This window comes from Cheilinus undulatus, linkage group 19 (assembly GCF_018320785.1).
Source record: "Cheilinus undulatus linkage group 19, ASM1832078v1, whole genome shotgun sequence".
Classification (NCBI taxonomy): Eukaryota; Metazoa; Chordata; class Actinopteri; order Labriformes; family Labridae; genus Cheilinus; species Cheilinus undulatus.
Window position 1 is genome coordinate 4,348,617 of NC_054883.1, and position 20,619 is coordinate 4,369,235.

At 39.1% G+C, this 20,619-nt stretch overlaps 1 protein-coding gene across 1 annotated transcript in view; it reads left to right on the forward strand.

Moving 5' to 3' along the window:
• The window catches only part of trpa1b (transient receptor potential cation channel, subfamily A, member 1b), a 38,977-nt gene extending 26,333 nt beyond the window's left edge, over positions 1-12,644 (forward strand). Inside the window, exons 18-27 of the mRNA XM_041814677.1 lie at positions 1,717-1,787; positions 1,915-2,071; positions 4,719-4,808; positions 5,041-5,210; positions 5,303-5,432; positions 6,645-6,827; positions 6,937-7,005; positions 11,954-12,055; positions 12,142-12,260; positions 12,431-12,644. Of these exons, the coding sequence (XP_041670611.1) occupies positions 1,717-1,787; positions 1,915-2,071; positions 4,719-4,808; positions 5,041-5,210; positions 5,303-5,432; positions 6,645-6,827; positions 6,937-7,005; positions 11,954-12,055; positions 12,142-12,260; positions 12,431-12,644 (1,305 nt within the window). The remainder of the gene's footprint in view (positions 1-1,716; positions 1,788-1,914; positions 2,072-4,718; positions 4,809-5,040; positions 5,211-5,302; positions 5,433-6,644; positions 6,828-6,936; positions 7,006-11,953; positions 12,056-12,141; positions 12,261-12,430) is intronic.
• Positions 12,645-20,619: the final 7,975 nt, after the last annotated feature.

Here is a 20,619-nt window from a genome sequence, read left to right on the forward strand (position 1 = left end):
TGTGAAACACATCCATCTGGCATGTCAGGTTAGTGTTGGATGAACTTTCAAAATAAATTAACATAAACATTTGGTATGATGCTTTAAAAAAGATACAGGATTTATAGCCCCATCCTCATCATCTACACTGCTGCTAATGTATGACTGAGATATTTTAGCTACATATGTCTAGAGCTGTCTTATTGTATATCCTTGAGCTTGACACTAATATATTCTGTTGTGATTTGCCATAAAACAAATGCAGGAAACAGGTGTTTTTATTTTGATTCTCAGGCAGGGAAAGCTGCACATTAAAGAAGCAGAGACAAAAAGTTGATGGAGAAACAGCCGCTTTGATCAAGAATGGACTGATAAGAATGTGTTTATCAAGCAAGCTTTCTGACAAGCTGTGCTTGTTTGCCTCTTTTTTAATTTGTTTTTTAGGTTGTATGTTGTTTTTTTTTAGACTTTGAGACAAAAAAAATGTGAAAAAATAGCATTCAGTGGTTTTTCCTTCTGAAATAAAGAGGCCAGATGGCTACAGGGGGCCTGATCTGAGAGCTGTTTCTGTTAAACCAGTCCACCATTCAAAACAAGAAGTAAACAGAAAAGGTTGGAGGAGTTGTGCAGTGTTGAGTTTACTTACTGAGTATTTAAAGTGAATGCAGGTCATTTTGGCAGAGCTCCCTCTTTATACAGTCTCTTGCAACACATCCTAGTGAGATTGTTTGAACTCATTTCTGACAACAGATTTTAAGGGGTGCTGCCACCCTGGGCTGGCAGCTACATGCACCCTTACAGAACCAGTGTTAATTTCGTCGACTCAAACTATGACTAAAATTTTTGTCACCAGCCTTTTTTCCATGACAAAAATTAGACTAAGACTAACAAAAATAGATCTGTGATGACTAAAAATGACAGAAACTAAGTTTCGTTTTTGTCAAGATGACTAAAACAACACTAAAATTTAATGTAGTTTTCGTCTGACATTCAAAATCCATGATTTCTCTACTGGTGGCAAATCTGTCAAAAAACAATGCAGCTGCCTCTCAACTGTAGAAAGCAGGGACCCCAGGTTTGACAGGGTGCAGAGAACACACTACCGTGATTTGGTACCAGATTTAGTGTAACAGTACAAATACTTAGACTAAAAGTAAAGACTAAAATGTGAGGACTTTTTATGGACTAAAACTAGACTAAAATGTTCTGAGTTTTTGTGGACTAAAACTAGTCTAAAACTAAAAAGAATAGAGAGGACTACAATGTGACTAAAATGCATTTCATTTGAAGACTTAAACTAAGACTAAAACTAAAAATAGCTGCCAAAATTAACACTGTTACAGCTAAAGATAAAAAGGCCTTAGCATCAAAGCTTAATATTGAGGAATTGAATGAAACAACATTTGTTTTATAATAGATTCATTCTGCATGCTAATGCTCACAGATGTAATTTGGTGAGTCTACAGAGCCTCATTAAAGGGCTTGTAGCTTGCAGCGTCTTTTAATACACAGTTGCATTAAATTATTCTATTTGTTACAAAAACAAACAGCTTTTTCTGCCACCATTTATTAGAAACTCCTCATAGCATGTTTGTGCCTGCTGATGTCATCCTATATTATGCCTTAGGAGATCAATAAGATGCATTCACTTTTAAATCTTTTAGGCTCTGGCTGTCAGGCTGCTTGTAGAAAATGTGCCGTTAACAGCAGGCGATTTTTCTGTTTTCTTTTCTGCAGGCGATGGTGCAGTACAACCGAATTGAACTCCTCAACCATCCCGTCTGCAAGAAGTACCTGGCAATGAAGTGGTGCGTAAGCTTGACACTGGCATTTCTCCATCAGACATGTTTCTGATTTCAGTATAAGAAAGATCATTTATTCTGCAGGATGATTTTAAAGGGGCCCTAATGTCTCTTTCTTTGTTTCAATCCACAGGGTTGCCTATGGCAGCAAGGCTCATGTGCTCAATATGATCATATACATCTTAGGCCTGCTGCCCCTCACTCACCTGATCATAAATCTGAGACCCTCCCTGAACATCACTGAAACAGGCGAGCATGAAATCATCATGGTGCCCACTTCTTTCATTGAGGTATGAATGACAAACAATTTAAAGCTCTGATAATGCTTTTTATTCATTTATCAGTGCCTGCAAAGCATGGCAACACATTTCTGAGTAATTTGTCTTCTAATGCTTGAAGATAATCAGCTAGCATTCAACTAAAGTAACTGTAAGAGGCTCTCTATGTGTTGATCTTGGCGCCCCTGTGGACAAAGTTGCATTCCTTATCTTTTTAAAGATTTATTTTGGGCATTTTTGCGCCTTTATTTGATAGAGAAGGACAGTGGATAGAGTCAAAAACAGGGACGAGAGTTGGGGACAGACAAAGGGCCTTGGGCTGGATTCGAACCCGGGTCGTCCACGTACATGGGGCATGCCTTAAACCACTAGGCCACATTCGCCCCATGCATTCATTATCTTGTTGTAGATTTTCTCCTTTACACATACTGGTATTTGTATGTGATGATAAATCTCATCATGCTATCTTTGAAAATCTAATGTTGCAATCACTTTTTCATTGAAAATGAAGGTCTTGGCATCTGACACCTGACCTGCAACAAGCATCAAATTAACTGCATAGAAATTATCAAACATCTTTCCACTGGTCTTGTTTGCTTTTGTGGGTCACACAAAGGCATCACTGTTCATTTCAGTTTGTTTCATAAATGTACTGGCATTGAAATCCCATTAAATTCTAAAATCCCACTACGAAAAAAAAGTTTGGGCACTTATAAAATGTTAAATGCAACTATTTGCAAATCTCATAAACTCAAAATGTCTTCACAAAAGAACAGCAATTTGAATTTGATGGCAGCAGCACATCTAAAAAAGTAGGGACGGGCCTATAAAATGCTGAGAAGTAAGTGGTACTAATGGAAAAAGCTCTCTTTTAAAAATACAGATTGGCAGAGGTTTGCCAATCTGTCAGAGACTGTGTCTAAAATTGTGGAACAATTGAAGAAAAAATGTCCTTAATATAAAACCATAAAAGGCTTGAATATTTCACCATCTACAGTTCATAATACCATTGAAAGATTCAAAGAAACTGAAGAAATCTCTTTTTCTGGGCCAAAGTTCATTTAAAATACACTGAAGCAAATTGGAAAACTTTTCTGTGGTCAGATGAAACAAAATTATTGAAATTGAAAATAATAAAAAATTACCACAGACACTGTGTCTTACTGACTAAAGAGGAGAGGGACCATCCAGCCTGTTATCAGGATACAGTTCTGAAGCCTGCGTCGCTGATGGTGTGGGGTTGCATAAGTGCCTATGCAAGCGCTGCTTACACATCTGGAGAGGAACTATCAAAACTGAAAGTATATAGAGGTTTTAGAGCAGCATTACTCAACCCTGCTCAACCAAAAAGCCAAATTGTTGAAAAATACCTTTGCAAGAGCCACGATCTAAGTGGTTAAAAGTGGCAAAAATGGGTTAAAGTGGCAATAAAAATAAGTGAAAGGGGGAAAAATAGTCAAAAAGCGGCAAAACTGGGTTAACAGTGGCTAAAACGTGGAGAAAAAGTGGCAAAAAAGGGCATAAAGCGGCATAATTGGTCAAAAAGTGGCTAAAGCGTGACAAAAAATGAGTGAAAAGTGACTAAAATGGGCAAAATGCAACAAAAGGTGGTACAGTGGGCAAAAGCAGCAAAGAGAGGCAAAAATTGGGAAAAAGGTGGTAAAGGGCAGCTTAAATAGGTGAAACGTGGCAAAAACAGCAAGCAGGTTAAAAGTGTAAAAAAGTGGGGAAAAAGGGGCAAAACCTGGATAATAGTGGCAAAAAAAAGTGACAAAAGTTGGCTTGACGAAGTAAAAAAGGATTGCAAATGGTAAAAAATTGCAATGAAAATATACAACCAAAAGATAAAGGTTGATAATTAGAGCCAACTATATAAGTGTGAGAAACAAACTGATTAATGTGACATGCAATGGATCATTTCTGAGGTCAAGTTTCCCTTTTTTTAAGGTTTTCTGGGGGACTAGTATTTCAAATTTCGACACAAAAGAACCACAAATCATCACAAACGAGCCACATGTGGCTCTAGTGCCCCACGTTAAGTATCACTGTTTTAGAGCAACGCATGCCTCCATCCAGTCAACATCTCTTTTAGGGAAGACCTGGCATATTTCAGCAACACAATGTTAATCCGCATACCGCATCCATCACAACAGCATGGCTTCACAGGTGCTGAACTGACCTGCCTGCGGTCCAGACCTTTCACCAATAGAAAACATCTGTTGCATCATAAAACAAATTATCCGGCATTGAAGATCCAGGACTGTTGAGCAGATAGAATCCTATATCAGACAAGAATGGGACAACATTCCTCTCCTAAAACTCAGGTATCAGGTTTCCTCCCTTCCAGAATTTTACAGAGTAGTGACTCTATCTCTTCTTTTATGACATGTGTTGCTGCGATCAAATTCAAAACGAGCTGATATTTCTAATAAAATGGTAAAATGTCAGTTTCAACATTAGACATACTGATTATTCTACTCTGAACAAAGTATTGGTTTATGAGATTTACAAATGATTGCATTGCAAATTTTTGGGAATTGGGGTTGTATGTTTGAGTTGCCACTTGTGTATAATTCCAACTAGTTCCATAGACTTCATTAAGAGATGTCAATAATTATTATCCCCAAAAAGAACTAAATGTCTCTCTCCTGTTTCACAGCAAAGTGTGCTTTTGTCCGTCTGCATGCTCATGGTCTTGGTTATGAGCATCTACTCCTTAGTGAAAGAAGTGGTGCGGATATTTGAACAGGTACGGCAACAAGCATGTCATTACCTCAGATGAAGCATGTGCCAATAAATCTGTTCAGCAGCAGGTCCATGAGGACACATTAGCAATCAAATGTGAGGGATGGAGCAACCTCTGATGTAAATGACCACAGTCAGAAAGTCACCCCTACACTTCAGTCGTTTTGATTAGAACGAGAAGAAAAGTTGGTCCGTAAAAGGTTTTTGTAATTCTGCCTTTTTTCATCATTTGAAAGCGCTGGAAATACTTCAGAGATCTTTCCAACCACAACGACTGGTTTTCAGCTATCCTCTGCCTCCTCTTCGTCATTCCCATCATGGTCAATGCGGAAGGTTCCCTGCACTGGCAAGCAGGGGCACTGGCAGTTTTAAACTCCTGGGTTGGATTTCTTCTTTATCTCCAGAGGTTTGGTTTTTATCAAACTTTAAAAAAACCTTTCAACAGAATGTATCCTGACAGCGTAGACCACTAACTGGTGTAATCTTCTCTCTCCCCAGATTTGAGGGCGTTGGCATCTATGTTGTGATGTTTGGAGAGATCATGAAGACGTTGATGCGCATAGTAATGCTGTTCATGTACATGCTGTTAGCCTTCGGTTTGGCGTTCCATGCTCTAATGCTCAACCAGGTAGGAAAGAGAAGGAAACACACTAAGCGTGACCTGACAGAAATGGACACTTTAACAGTGTGAAACGACAACATCAACATAAAAAGAGGAAAAATCTCATTTAGACTTTGGAGGCTAAAGACAAAGGTATGCTATGGCTAGCATGGCGCTGACTGAAATCTAACACACTTGTGGAGCATTTGTGGTAAGCTAAAGCCGGGTGTACACTCTGTGATTTTCCTGCAATTCAGCCACGAATTTACAGTCGCAAGACTCACTTCAAAGTCGGGCCGACTCTCAGTCGGATTGGGCGTCATTTGATGTGCTGTGTACAGGGCGGTACGACAGCTAACCACAGCCTGACTATGACCCCACGACCTGCTTCTGACTGGTCGGGAGGATTTCTGGCATGTTTGATAGTTTGGTTGTACAACTCAAGACACTTCACAGTGAGAGCAGAAAAACAAGCAGAATAAACAACTTTGGGGGATTGTTTTCCTTTGTAAACAACGTCCTAAATTACCATGACAACAGCTGCAATGACTTTCTATGATAAACGAAATAAACGAGCAGGAAATATTCCTATCTGCAGACCTGCAGCTGACACTGAGGAGATGCTGTTTGTGTGTTTGGGACAGAGAGGGAGAGAGAGCAGGTGAGATAGAGGGGAGAGAGAGAGAGAGAGAGAGAGAGAGTATGACCTGGAGACACTTCAACCTGAGTGTGTGAGACTTTTTTAAAAATGAAACTCTGGGGGTTTCTATCACAGTCCGTCTCGACTTCAGTCGCAAAGTGTGAGCACTCAGATCATGCATGACCGTTGGATCGTACAGTGTGAGCACACAACTCGTGCATGATGGTCGTGCATTGTAAACGATTCAGTCGTACCTTGTGAGATGAAATTCTGCCACGACTGCCGTATGGTCGGCTTAAAATCACAGTGTACACCTGGCTTAAGCAGGGCTAACTGATGCTTCCACATCAAGCTAGCTAGCAAGGCAGCTAGCTTTAAGGATTTGATCTAGCTATCTCTCTAGCTATCTATTTAGCTGTTTTTTATTTAGCTAGAAAAAAGAAAACTCATGTTATACAGGAGAAAACATTACATTTAGGTTAACTTAACAATCACCATTATGAAGATACATGTCTACTTTTTACATTTTTACTTAATGAAACCCTCTCGTAGATTGAACTCTCTCATAAGATAAATTGGCATTCTTTTCTTACCCTTAGAATGAGTTTGACAGTGTGCCGCTCTCAGTCATGCAAACCTTTGTGATGATGGTCGGGGAAATGAACTACCAAAATAACTTCCTGGAACCTTATCTAAAGCGTCAGCTTCCTTTTGGTCCCATGACTTACTTCATTTTTGTGCAATTTGTTCTGCTCATCCCGATCCTATTGGTGAACCTGATGGTAAGTATTCAGTTATTTTTTTGGCTCCTTTTAGATGTCTTTGTCTCGTAAACAGCATTTGGTAGTTCAAATTATGAAATGATTCACTTTGTGTTTGGTTGTGTTGTAGATTGGTTTAGCTGTTGGAGACATTGCTGAAGTACAAAGAAATGCAGCCCTAAAACGTATAGCCATGCAGGTATGTTGGGACATAGGCAGGAAGTACACCGCGTTCCAAATTATTATGCAAATTGGATTTTAGTTTCATGAACATTCCGCTTTTTGTTTATTAATGAAACTCATGGATGGTATTGTGTCTCTTTGGATCCCTGAAATCAATCTTAGACACCTGTGACCATTAGTTTGACAGGTGAGCCCAATTAAAGGAAAACTTCTTAAGAAGGACGTTCCACATTATTAAGCAGGCCACAGGTTTCAGCAATATGGGAAAGAAAAAGGATCTCTGCTGCTGAAAAAACCTCAAATAGTTCAATGTCTTGGAAAAGTTATGAAAACTTTCGATATTTTACGAAGACTTAAGCGTGATCATCGTACTGTGAAGAAATTTGTGGCTGATTCAGAGCACAGACAGGTTTGTGCAGATAAAGGCATAATAAGGAAGGTTTCTGACAGACAAATTCATCACCTCATGCCTCTGGAGTCCCACCAACCTCAAGGTGTAGGATCCTCCATAAAAGGAGAGACACTCATGGTGTGGCCCCCATCCTCCCCTGACCTCAACCCTGTTGAGAACCTTTGGAGCATCCTCAAGCTAAAGATCTGTGAGGGTGGGAGATAGTTCACATCAAAACAGCAGCTCTGGGAGGATATTCTGACATCCTGCAAAGAAATTCAAGCAGAAACTCTCCAAAAACTCACAGGTTCAATGGATGCAAGAATTTTGGAGGTGATATCAAAGAAGGGCTCCTATGTTAACATGGAACTTGGCCTGTAAGATGTTTTTGATTGAAATAGCTTTGATTTCAGTAAATGTGACCTCCTAATGCTGCAAATTCAATGAATGACCATTTTCAGTTCTTTACAACCTATAAAATGTTTTGTTCCATAAAATTTGAATTATGCTCTAATGGTGGATGAGTTGAAAATTATACTGACTGTCATTTGCATTAACTATTTAGGAAAATCAGACAAAAATATCATTTGCATGATAATTTGGAACGTGGTGTAAAGCCACTAATGTATGCAATTTTTAAAGCTGGCAGGAGACCACCTGAGCTAAGGGCTAAATTGACAAAAGGGTTGCGCTGCTTTTGGAACGTGAGGTGCCACATAGACAGTTTCATAATGCTTTTCATAATGACATTTGGCTTGCTTAAAAATTTTAATCAAATAGTTTTTTATTCCATTTCTAACTATCTCAATTTCTGAGCACAGATTGACCTCCATACTGCTCTGGAAAACAAGCTGCCTTATTGGTTTTTGAAAAGAGTCGACAAACCCTCTGTGACCGTCTACCCTAACCACAAGTGCACCAAGGTAGGCAGCACCAATTATTATAAAGATATAGCCTACAACATATAAGTTTGTATTTTTAATTTATCTCATCTCCCATCCCTCTCTTTGTGACAGCGCTTCTTCTGGTACCTGATGACTGGTGATGAAAAGAAACCTAAAGTGTGGAGTCGTACTCAGACCCAATCCCAGAGCTGCTCTTGGATACAGACTGAGGTCCTAAAGCAGAAGAAAAGGTAAAGTATGAAAGGCTCTCATTATAAGCACATCTGAGTTAGTTTTATGCTTCCTGCAAACAGAAATACTTGCTCTCTTTTAAATGAATACAGCATCTGTTGTATGTCAAAGAATTTAATCCAAGTTTTTGATGCAACAGCGGCCCCTAGTGGTCATAGAGAAACACACTGATAGGAGAGCTGTGACTCATTGCATCCTTTCTATAATAAGCACAAAGGAGCATCCAGCTCTTTAAATGCCCGACAATAAATCTTCTCAGGTTACACTAACTCTGTCTCTGACACGTTTCTCTTCAGGATGAAGGAGATGTCAAGCATGATGGAGAAGCAGCTTGACCTCCTGAAGCTCATCATCCAGAAGATGGAGATCACCTCAGAGGAAGACGAGTACGACGGCCCTGTGACCATCAGGAGCAGCGTGCTGCCGAGCCCGAGTCAGGCAAAACCTAGAGTCCAGAGCACATCTCGTTGGGTCCCTCTGATGAAGGCCATCCAGGCCAAGAAAAAATGAGAAGCATCAGATAAATATTAAATATCACAAACAAAACAAATACTTTATATTAATAATGCAAAAAAAATAGATACGTTTGAAATGTAAATTATCAAACAGTTTAAGATTTTTTTTGGTATATTTTACATAAACACATGTCTACATGAAAGAAATATTTAAAACACAGATTTAGCCTCGCATCAACTATTTTCATACAACCTAACTTCTTTTGTCGGTGAGTTTTTGTGCATTTGTGTCACTTTACATAGACTACAGTTAATCTTGTGCTGATATGTGGAATCTGTGCTCCATTGTGTCTTAGATTTGACTTTTGTGTCTCTTATTGCCTGGCTTTATCAATAAAAATGTCAATGTTCTAAAAATAGAAGAATACTTTCTGAATTTATTCATCTTGACGTTTTTTAATCAAATCTAAGACACATTTACTTTCAGTCATGGTAATAGAATAAAAACTATTTTTATTGAATGTGGATACTTAAAAGTCAGGAAAACTTGTAGGAAAGTTATAAATGACCCCAGTTTTTCTGCAATCTTTCAGTCGTGCTTAGACCAACAAATCTGGACATTTTTTGTGGAATAACCCATCTTAGTATTTTCCCCCCATAGCTTATTCTAAACTCAAAAGTTTCTTGCCTCAGAAGTTTAATTTAAACCTTTAAATATAGATTCATGTAACTCATATAGGTATATATGGATTAATTCAATGAAAATACCAACAAAAATTTTATGAGTTGTGGCAAAATTAAAGATTAAACTGCTCAATTTTGCAAGGTGTTTAATCTAAAATTTCTGTGTTTGGGTTGGCTAAAAGTATGTAAAAAGAAAGAAAGAAAAAAAAAAAAGCTTGGGGAAATTACTCACTTTCTGGTGAGTGGGGTTACCTCCAGAAAGATGAAGCCATGGATTGCATCAAGTGGTTTCCCTGATAATGAGGGATAGTACAGCAGCATTCAGTTAAATACTACATCATAGGTCAGTGGACCTCCATAGGAACGTTCCCTTCTATCAATGCAAACTTTGACATTTCAAACCACTGTTGAAAAAAAAGATTAATGAAAGTTTGTCAGCCCCAGGACTGGCACAGGACCCCAAGCAATACTGGAAATAAATGTATAATTGCAAGTTTGACAGTCTGCAGGACTGTGCTTGCACTAATTTTAGATTGTGACGTTGGACACAAATCTGTCTGTTGAACGCTTTAAGGAATACGCTTAGAAGATTTATAAATTGCCACTCTGTACTTTTCCATTTCAAAATCAAAATAATACAGGCTAAGCTAAGCTAACTGGCTGCTATTTGTGGCTGCATAGAAATCAAAAGTTATCATTGAAAGTTTTAATCGAGACACGTTTTTTGGAATGGGTTATTAAGATGAATTGTATTGTATTGTACTGTATCTCTGCTAAAGCTGGGTTTTTTCAGCGATAAACTTGTTATTTCTGACATTCTTCAAAATAGAAGTCCCCATTTCTTATGTTGTTCGGATGCCTTTACAATGAAAAAGCCATATCAAAAAATTGTACTGAATTGCCTCATATCACAATGTATCAAATTCAATTGTATTGTATCGAATATTGTTGCATGGCATTTTATCATACCATGTTGGTAGTATCATATCATAATATATCATACGGTATCATCAGGTATGATATTGAATCAAACCCTGCCGTCTCATGTCTTGTCCTAATATATCATACCTTACTGTACCGTATTGTATCATATCAGATGACATTTTACAGTGTTGTGTGATGTTGCGTTGCATGTTGTCATACTGTTATGTATCTAATTGTAAATTGTATGGTATGATGTTGTATGGCAAGATATCATACCATATTATGTTGTGTTTTGTAGAAATGTATGGTGTGGTATTGCATGACATGGCATAGCATGGCATGGTCTGGTCTGGTCTGGTCTGGTCTGGTCTGGTCTGGCGTGGTGTGGTATAGCATGGTATGGCATGGCATGGTCTGGTCTGGTCTGGTCTGGTCTGGTCTGGCGTGGTGTGGTATAGCATGGTATGGCATGGCATGATCTGGTCTGGTCTGGTCTGGTCTGGCATGGTGTGGTATGGCATGGCATGGTATGGTATCTTGATCTTGGCTTGCAGAATGTTAGCTACAGTTTTTCTGTGCTTTTCTTTTGTCAACTCTTATCAAGATGGATCATAGTTCTCCAGTGAACACCTGACATTAAGATATCAACATAGATACCCTACATTGAAACTTCTTCATTACAGAAGAAAAAGTCTTGTTTCATTTTTACATCAGTATTAAACCCATATATGTGTCTCTTTGCTGTTTGTTTTAGCATTCTTTAGAAGAAAGAACAAACACCACCTAATAGCAGATAAAACACTTAAACAAGGTTAACTTTTCTTTTTGTTTTTCCCTCAGAAAATGTTTGACAGCGTGCCGCTCTCAGTCATGCAAACCTATGTGATGATGGTCGGGGAATTAAACTACCAAAACAACTTCCTGGAGCCTCTTCTGAAGCACAATCTTCCTTTTACTTACGTGACCATCTTCATTTTTGTCGGCTTTGTTCTGCTCATGCCCATCCTGCTGGTGAACCTGATGGTAAGTATATATTGTATTATAATGGGCTCCTGCACCTCAAACTGCAGAACTAAACCTGAAAACTGTTTTTAAATGAGGAAAAATATTGCTTCTGTTTGTGTGGCTCTGTTGTAGATTGGTTTAGCTGTTGGAGACATTGCTGAAGTACAAAGAAATGCAGCCCTAAAACGTATAGCCATGCAGGTAAGTAGAGTCTACAATTACAGAAACACTTTTTAATGTAGACAACATTTTTAAACCACATTTGGAGGCAAGATACTATAAGGTGTTAGCCTTAATAAGGAAAAATCCCAGGTTTACTTTGAGTAGAAGTTTGATTTATGATGCATAAATCTGAATTTCTGAGCGCAGGTTGACCTCCACACCGCTCTGGAAAACAAGCTGCCTTACTGGTTCTTGAAACAAGTCGACAAACCCTCTTTGATCATCTACCCTAACCGCAAGTGCACCAAGGTGGGCTGCATTCATTTACATTACAGTATTTACAGTATTTACATTTTTAGTTTTGGATAAAGTTTTCCTTCCTTTCTCTGTGACAGTATTTCTTTAAGACCCTGATCTTGGGTGATGAGGAGCAGCAGGAGGTGTGGAGTCGTGTTAAGGCCAAATCACAGGCTTGCACTTTTCTGCAGACTGAGCTCATGAAGCAGAAGAACAGGTAAGCTTTTCAAAGGATTTCATCCTTGTTTTTGGTACAACAGTGGCCCCTAGTGGTCATAGAGAACCAAAGGAGAGCAGTGACTTACAGTGTCCTCCTGTAAAAGGCACATAGAGGCTCTTTAAACCTGACTATAAATCCACTAAAGTTTACACTGACTCTGCCTTCAGGATGAAGGAGATGTCAAGCATGATGGAGAAGCAGCAGGACCTCCTGAAGCTTGTCATCCAGAAGATGGAGATCACCTCAGAGGCAGACGAGCATGACGGCCCTGTGAATATCAAGAGAAGCATGTGGCCGAGCCCGAGTCAGGTCAAACCGAGGGGTACCAGCACGTCTCGATGGGTCCCTCTGATGAAGGCCATCCAGGCTAAGAAGTGCTGAGATGCAGCGGATAGATATTAAATATTACTAAAACAAATACTCAAAATATACAAGCCAATTATCCAAAAATAGAAAATAACCTGGGTATAACATAACCACTTTGCTACTGCTCAACATAATCAGTAACATTAAGATTTACCACCTACATCACATATTTAGAACCTGCAAGTTTAAGAGTGCAATAGTTTGTGGATTTGTGTGTCTTCTGTAATGCAACTGTGTTAATTAATCAAACACTAATAAGTGCCTCTGTGTGGAATATGTGCTCTGTTGTGCCTAAAATGTAACATTTCTTGTTGTCTTGTATAATCATTAAACACGGTTATGACCTCCTTAAATCTGTTGGCTTTATTGATTTATTTTAATGTTTGTGTGTATCTAAATGAATCTTTTACTGTGGATGTAAATAGTTAAATATCCCTGTTTTAATGAAATATTCAGATACATTGAGATGACCTTATTTACAATGTAAGTACACCAAAAGTAACTTTAAAAATGGTTGTGTACAGCAGTGGTTCTCAAATGGTGTGGTAAGGCACACTAGCGTGCCTTAAGGCAAGTCTAGGAGTAGGAATTTGTACAATATGTTACAACTACAACTTTATGGCAAACACTGTAACCAGGCCTGCCCACAGACCTGGGTGGACCCCTGAAAACCCCAGAGAATGGGCCCTCCCCGGTTGGAATCTATTGATGATATCAGTGTATGTGTGTTGGATCAGTAGCATTGGTGCTAGCATCCTGGCTAACAGTTACCTCATTAAAAGCTGAGAAGCATGGCGAGCTACAGTATTATCGGGTTCAAACTGCTGTTAAAATTATTAATTCAAATACATTCATTTTAACCAAGTTAACCAATTTTTAAACCCATTTTTGCCACTTCTTTTGACAAATTAAACCTTTTGGATGCTTTTTTTTTATTCTATTTTATTTTTTTTTACCAATATCGCCACTCTTATTACTATTTTAGACCCATTTTTGACACTTTTTTGGAACTTTTTGCCACATTTAACTCATTTTTGCTACCCTTTTGCCACTTTTCACCCAATTTTGCTATTGTTTGGCAATTTTTTTTTGCCATCTTTCCCATCACTTATAACCTCTTTTTACCACCTTTTAACATCTTTAACCTTTTTTGCCACTTTTCAGCCACTTGTGATCTATTTTGCCATCTTTTTGACATGTTCAACCCTATTAAGCCACCTTTTTGCTAATTTTTGCCCACTTATGCCTTTTTTTGACCACTTTTTGCCCAATTTTGCCCTTTTTAAATCACTTTTAACCCCTTTTTGTTACTATTCTGCCACTTGTGATCTATTTTGCCACCTTTTTGACACTTTCAATCCATTTATGCCACCTTTTTGCCAATTTTTGCCTACTTTTGCCTCTGTTTGACCACTTTGTTGTCCAATTATGCCCTTTTTTAAAACATTTTTAACCCCTTTTTACCACCTTTTAGTGACTCTAACCCTTTTTTGCCACTTCTGATCTATTTTGCTACCTTTTTGCCCTCTTCCCTTTATTTCCCCTTAGAGGCCACCTTGACTGTAACATTATTTAAAAAGTCTATTTTGAATTGATTTAAATATGGTGTGCTTTGAGATTTTGGCCTAACCTTAGGTGTGCCTTGGGTGGAAAAATTTTGAAAACCACCGGTGTACAGTATGTTTATAGTAAAGTAACTAATTTAGATTTTATTTTGTTGAATGAAAAGTATTTTTCTAAATATTTAGGAGTTGTGGGTATTTAAATATTTTGAAAACATTTTATAAAGACTACACAGTTAGGGTTAGGGCTAAGGATGCTTTACTAATGCATCAATAAAACATTTATAGATCTGTTCATAAATGACATATGAATAATGGATAAAGCTGTAAAGATGATTAGGTAACTAAAGCTTTACTAATGCTTTATTTATGTCAGTGTGTAGTTACAACCAAGAGTCAACAAGATTTTGAATTATGAATATTGTTTTTGAGTGGTCTGAAGTAATATCAAAGTTAGAAAAACGCTGGGTGGAATCACTCTTATTTTTAGCAGACCTATTATATTGTAGAGCAGTGATCCTCAAAATGTTTTTCATGTGAGCCACATTACCAGGACGGACACAACAGGAGAGCCACTTTAGTTAAACCGAAAGCCACAGAAGGAAAATCATTACTGAATACTAAGGTGTCAGCCTACTACACAGTGATTACACAGCCAATACACATTTCATTCAAACCAGCATTACCTCAGTACTGTGATGAACAGAAGGTGGCGTGCATCTTCTTTACTTTGTTCATGTTGTATTTGTAGTTTGTTGTTGCAATCACTGTGAGGCATTGAAGACGTGCACGTGTCAGCCGGTTTCTCTGTTTTCTCTTGATAATGTTCATGGTTAAAAATGTTGCCTCACATGTGTATGTGCTCATAAAAAAAGACAACACTTTCTGTACGAATGGTTTCAAAGTGGGAATGTCTGCTTCAGACACCAAACTCCAGAAGTGGCCAACACCTGCTTGTGTTTCCAGCTGAGGACCAGCTAAGGTAACCTGACCACGCCAGATGGATTAGTTTCACACATGCATCTGGAAAACCTTCAATACTAAGCGTTTGGGAAAGGGCAGAGGATCTGAAAATAAAACTTGAAGGGTGATTGGATAAACGTTCTGTCTGTCACATCTTTACTGGCCAATCAGAGCTACAAAACACATGACGAAGCCTGATTGCTCAAAGGCTCTGCTCTTTCCCAAATGCTTAGTATTGAAGGTTTTCCAGATGGATGTGTGAAACACATCCATCTGACGTGTCAGGTTACCGGGTTGGTAGGTTTCATTCAAATTTGGATGTGCAGTTTTGAAATGGCGCTCTAGGTTGCTACGTTTAAAACCAGAGCAGGTCTGTTTGCATATTAAACACAATGGGTTCGTTCCATGGAGGAAAAATAGAAATTCTTCAGTCCATTTTTCTTGAAATGTCCTGTGCTCATCTTCTATGCCTCGTACCTTTCGTTTTTTACCTGGAATGCATTGCGTCTGCTTGCTGGTCCTTTCTCCAGTGTCCTCTTGTTGTTGTTTTCAGTTGTTGCATCCTCGGCATTTTCATCCTCCTCGTTTCTCACCTTACTCTGAGCCTGTTCATCTGGCTTTTTCCTCGGTTTAATAAGAAATCGATCCATTTTTTCCTCCGTGCATATTACGCTGGCTAGCGTGAGAAGCTGTGAAAAGCTGACACATACAGCGCATGCACTCTCCAAGACTGTGCTGTTTCCAGCTTTGACGATTGACCACCTTTTTAGAGACTACAATTATTAGGTCAAAGTAAAAATAAAATGCGATCTTTTTTAAGTGTGTAGCACTGTATACAGTATATATTTATCAGATCCACCAAATACATTGGCTGTGTTATTGTGTTATTTAATGCTTCCATGTGAACCACCAATTAAAGTTTGACTAGCCGCACATGGCTCACGAGCCACGCAATGAGTAGCCGTGCTTTTTATATTGTAGTGTTAGAGGGGCGGGGCCATCCCTTACTATAAGCTCACGTCCACATATTGGCCCCGCCCACATTAAACCAAGTCAGGAAAGGGGTGAAAAACTTTTTAACGGTCTTAATCCAAAATTCAGTCACATGTAGATCTCAGTGTTTTCACGTTTACAGCAACCACATTCCCACATATCCAGAGTGTTAAGAAACAAACTTTGGATTTCACTTAACTGAGTCTTTAAAGGCTGAAACAAACTGTTGTCTTATTGTCTTACTTGTTAAAATCCACAGTTCAACACATGTGAAAAAGCTTTCAAATTCACAGGTGGTAAGCTTTCAGGTATATATTTTTAACTCTACAGGGAAAAAAAACAATCAAACAGTCATAATTTGAGGCATCTAACTGAAAACTCATTTTTTAAAATCCCACAGACTTAAAGATGACAAGACGAGACTTCCTCTATGCAGCATTATTTATCTAGGTCTGGTTTGCATTAATGCTGGTCCTGTAAGCCCATGCAGGCTGGGCATGGCTTTGTGCATGATGTACTATGCAGTAATGTCCATAATCTCAAATACCTTGATGGATTTCTCTCTTCTTTGTGCACCCGTGCAGATCCGTGTACTGGAGCTGCTTCATGGGAATCACTGGAGGTTTTAGAAGGCGTGTGACATCATCAGCCTGCACCTGTCCCCCTGCCTCTCCATGGAGGTCAGGACCCCTGAAAGTCTGTGCTGATAGACAAATGTTAGCTCTCCCTTTGAGTCAAAGTCTAAAGTGATATTTATCCCTGTTGGGCCTGAGTTTAATTACTCCCAGGGCTAATGCAACAACCATGTAAGCATCAATTACACTCACGTTTTGGACAATATTTTCAAGCTTCATCTAAAGAATGACTAATGATCGCCTTTATTCTATCCCCGCCTGCTTCTTGTTGACAGTGAGTGAAGAAGCAGGTTGAAATATCTGTCAGAAAGCCAATATCTTCCCCTGTTATGAACAAGAAGATGACAGTGTATGAAATGAAGAGTAAATCCTTCCTACAGTATCCCTTAGCTTGCGCCTTCAGGTGTGTCAGTCAGGCCGTCCGGCTCGCTGACGGATGCAGTGACAAGGGAGGAGATGGCAGTCGGCCTGAAGCTCTGAGCGTAATATCTCAATCTCGTGACACACTCAAGGATAAACCGGGAGAGAAGATCCCTCCAAGGTCTGGCTGATGTCAGGTCTGCATGTGAAATTGCATGGAACAGCAGGATTGTGGGAATGTGTCCTTGGATTAGGAAGCATTATTGGACTGTAGAGGAGGGGAGTTTAAGCTGGGGCCAAGCATAAACCATTCAAATTCACCATAAGCTGCATTTTTTTTTTACTGGAAAATGTAATCAAACAACACTATAAGTAAGTAATTATTCATTGTTTTAAAGCAGCAATATGTAACTGTCCCAACGTAATAAAAGTCATACCAAATTTAGTGTAACAGTACAAATAACTCTCAGCAGCAACTCTCAAGATTTTCCAGGACCACACTTGAAACCCGTGTTAATTTCGTCGACTAAAACTTTGGCTAAAAATGTTCACCGACAGCCTTTTTTTCCCAAGACTATAACTAACAAAAATAGAGCTGTGATGACTAAAACTGACAAAAGTTCAGTTTTGTCAAAACTTGACTAAAATGTAATTTTTGTCTGACATTAAAAATCCAAGATATTTCTCCACTGTGGATAAGTCTGTTAAAAAACAATGCAGCTGTATCTCTTCTGCCTCTGAGCTGAAGAAAGCAGGGACCCCAGGTTTGGCAGAGTGCAGAGGACACACTACCACGATTTAGTACCAGATTTAGGCAAACTAAAAGTAAAGACAAAAATATGAGGACTTTGTATGGACTATACTAGACTAAAATGTTTTTGAGTTTTCGTTGACTAAAAGTGGACTAAAACTAAAAAGGATGGATTAGTTTCACACATCCATCTAGAAAACCTTCAATACACAGCAGAGGATTTGACAAAAACTCAGAGTGTGATTGGATGAACGTTCTGTCTGTCACTTCTTTATGGGCCAATCAGAGCAACAAAACACATGACTCCGCCTCCCTCAGGAAATGGATGTGCCTTAATGGATATGACTTTCAGAGGAGCATCAGGAGAGGAGGGCGGAGCTCTCTTCCAAGCGGGGAGGGCCAACCAAACTGGGGGCGGAGCTAACTCCTCACATGACATCATGAGGGGCAAAATCTGAGAACGGCTTGTTTTGGCACACACTCTCTGAAAGGTGGGGATTGTGGACAGGCCAGGGGCACATGTTTTTGTGATAAAATCCTGAAAAGGTGTATTTTGCATATTATGTGACCTTTAAAGCCAATGAAGCTATGTTAGCCACATTAGCTTATACTATGTTTGCAAAAGCTCACTTTGCTAAAGCTCATATTTCTAAAGCTAACATAGTTATGTTGGTTTACATAGTAATATTAACTATGTAGCTAGCATAGCTACAGCTTCTGCTGAAGCTAATGTAGTTATAGTGGGCCATTTGGAAAGCTCTCCCATCTATCCTCCCTTACGTGTGGCCTTGTCTCCTCATGACTATTCTTGAATGTGCATGGCGATGTTCAACCACCCTCAGGTGCAGTGGGGGTCCCCGGTCCCTGGCACCTTTATTTTTGGGGTCGCAGGCTGAAAAGGTTGAGAACCATTGCTATAGGGTAGAAAAAACATCAGTATTAAGTCTGATTTATAGTAAACACTCCTCACAGGAGCTGTAAGACTGTGCTCCATTTGCATGGATTACAGTAGAGCATTCAGAAGTACAGTACTTCATGGCTCACACCCAAACTCCAGTGTGCATCTCAGCTGCAGTTGGGTAATTCTTGGCAGAGTTTTGCTTTTGTAATAAAAATCTTGATTTCACACATATTATGTGGAGTAATAGCTATCAGGGACTTGGGATTTTCTGGGAAGATGTTGAGAAAGCAAAGGGGGGCTCCTGTCAGTGCTGTGTCCACAGAAGCTTCTGTTTATCCAGCAAAGTCAAACACCTTGAAGCTCGTCTTTTAGACAGTGTTCTGATTTGTATTTTTCTTAGTTTGACTTTAACGTCTCTGGCTTTCTGTCGTTGTAGTATCTCTGCAAACACAGGCTGTGATCTTGTAGCTCAGGGGCTCAGAGCAATCTCCCTTTCTTTCCTCACTTTTTACTTTTTTATCTCAGCCCTCATAAAAATAGTCTGATCTCTGTAAACGCACTCAGAAAGGGCCGGAGGATACAAAACAACAACTTACCACAATGCATAGTGAAGATGTGTGAGTCTATGGGAAGTTAGTCAGTGCCTCCTCGCCTCTGCCACACCCTTGTCATGCCAACCCTCCAGATGTCATGGGAACCAATAACAGCTGGCGCTGATGCTCGCAGGCTGCGTGTGAAAGGCCGCTCCATCTGCAGAAACCCAATCCCTCTGTGAAAGCAGTGGAGGATTAGGCACTTTTGATAAGGTCATCAAGACATTTCTATCACCTAAACACATCTGTGAGGCTGAGAGACTTAAAGCGTTTACTCTAAATCAGCTTTTTAATTCATACTGCAACACTGAGTTCATCTTTTTACCATAATGTTGTATTTGGACACTTTTTTCACATTTTTAAAGATTATCTGAGTGATCAGGCTGGATCTCTCCTTAAAAGCTGAGAGCTTTCATCACGTGTCTTTCTCTCTAGACGTTAACAATGATTACATACATTTATATGGATTAGATCAGTGTTACCCAACCATAGAGCCAAACTGTTGAAAAATACATTTGCAAGATTCATAATCTAAGAGGTGAAAAATGGCAATTAAAATAACCTAAAGGTGGCAAAAGTGGTCAAAAAGTGGCAAACACTGGGAAAAAAGTGGCAAAAAAGGGCAGAATGTGCAAAAATAGGTGGGAAGTGACCAGAAATAAGTTATATATGGCAAAAGAAATTGTCAAAAAGTGGCAAAAACTGGGGAAAAAAAGTGGGAAAAATGGGAAACAATCAGAAAAAAGGTGAGGAAATGGGCAAAAAGTGGCATTCAATTGCAAAAGGCAGCTTAAATGGGCAAGAAGTGGCAAAAAAGGGCAGAATGTGGCAAAAATAGGTGGGAAGTGACCAGAAATAAGTTATAGATGGCAAAAGAAACTGTCAAAAAGTGGCAAAAACTGGGAAAAAAGTGGGAAACTTGGGCAACAATCAGAAAAAAAGGTGGCAAAATTTGAAAAAAAAAAAAAAAAAAGGTTGAAAAAATGGGCAAAAACTGGCATTTAATTGCAAAAGGCAAGGGCAAACACTGGGAGAAAAGTGGCAAAAATGGGGAGAAAGAGTGGGAAAAAGGGCAGACGGTAGCAAAAAATGGATGAGAAGTTGCACAAAGTAAGTTACGGGTGGCAAAAATGGTCCAAAAGTGGCAAAAATTGAAAAAAGGCAGCTGAAAAAGGGCAAAAATAAAAAAAGGTGGGAGAATGGGCAAAAAGTGGCATTTAATTAAAAAAAAG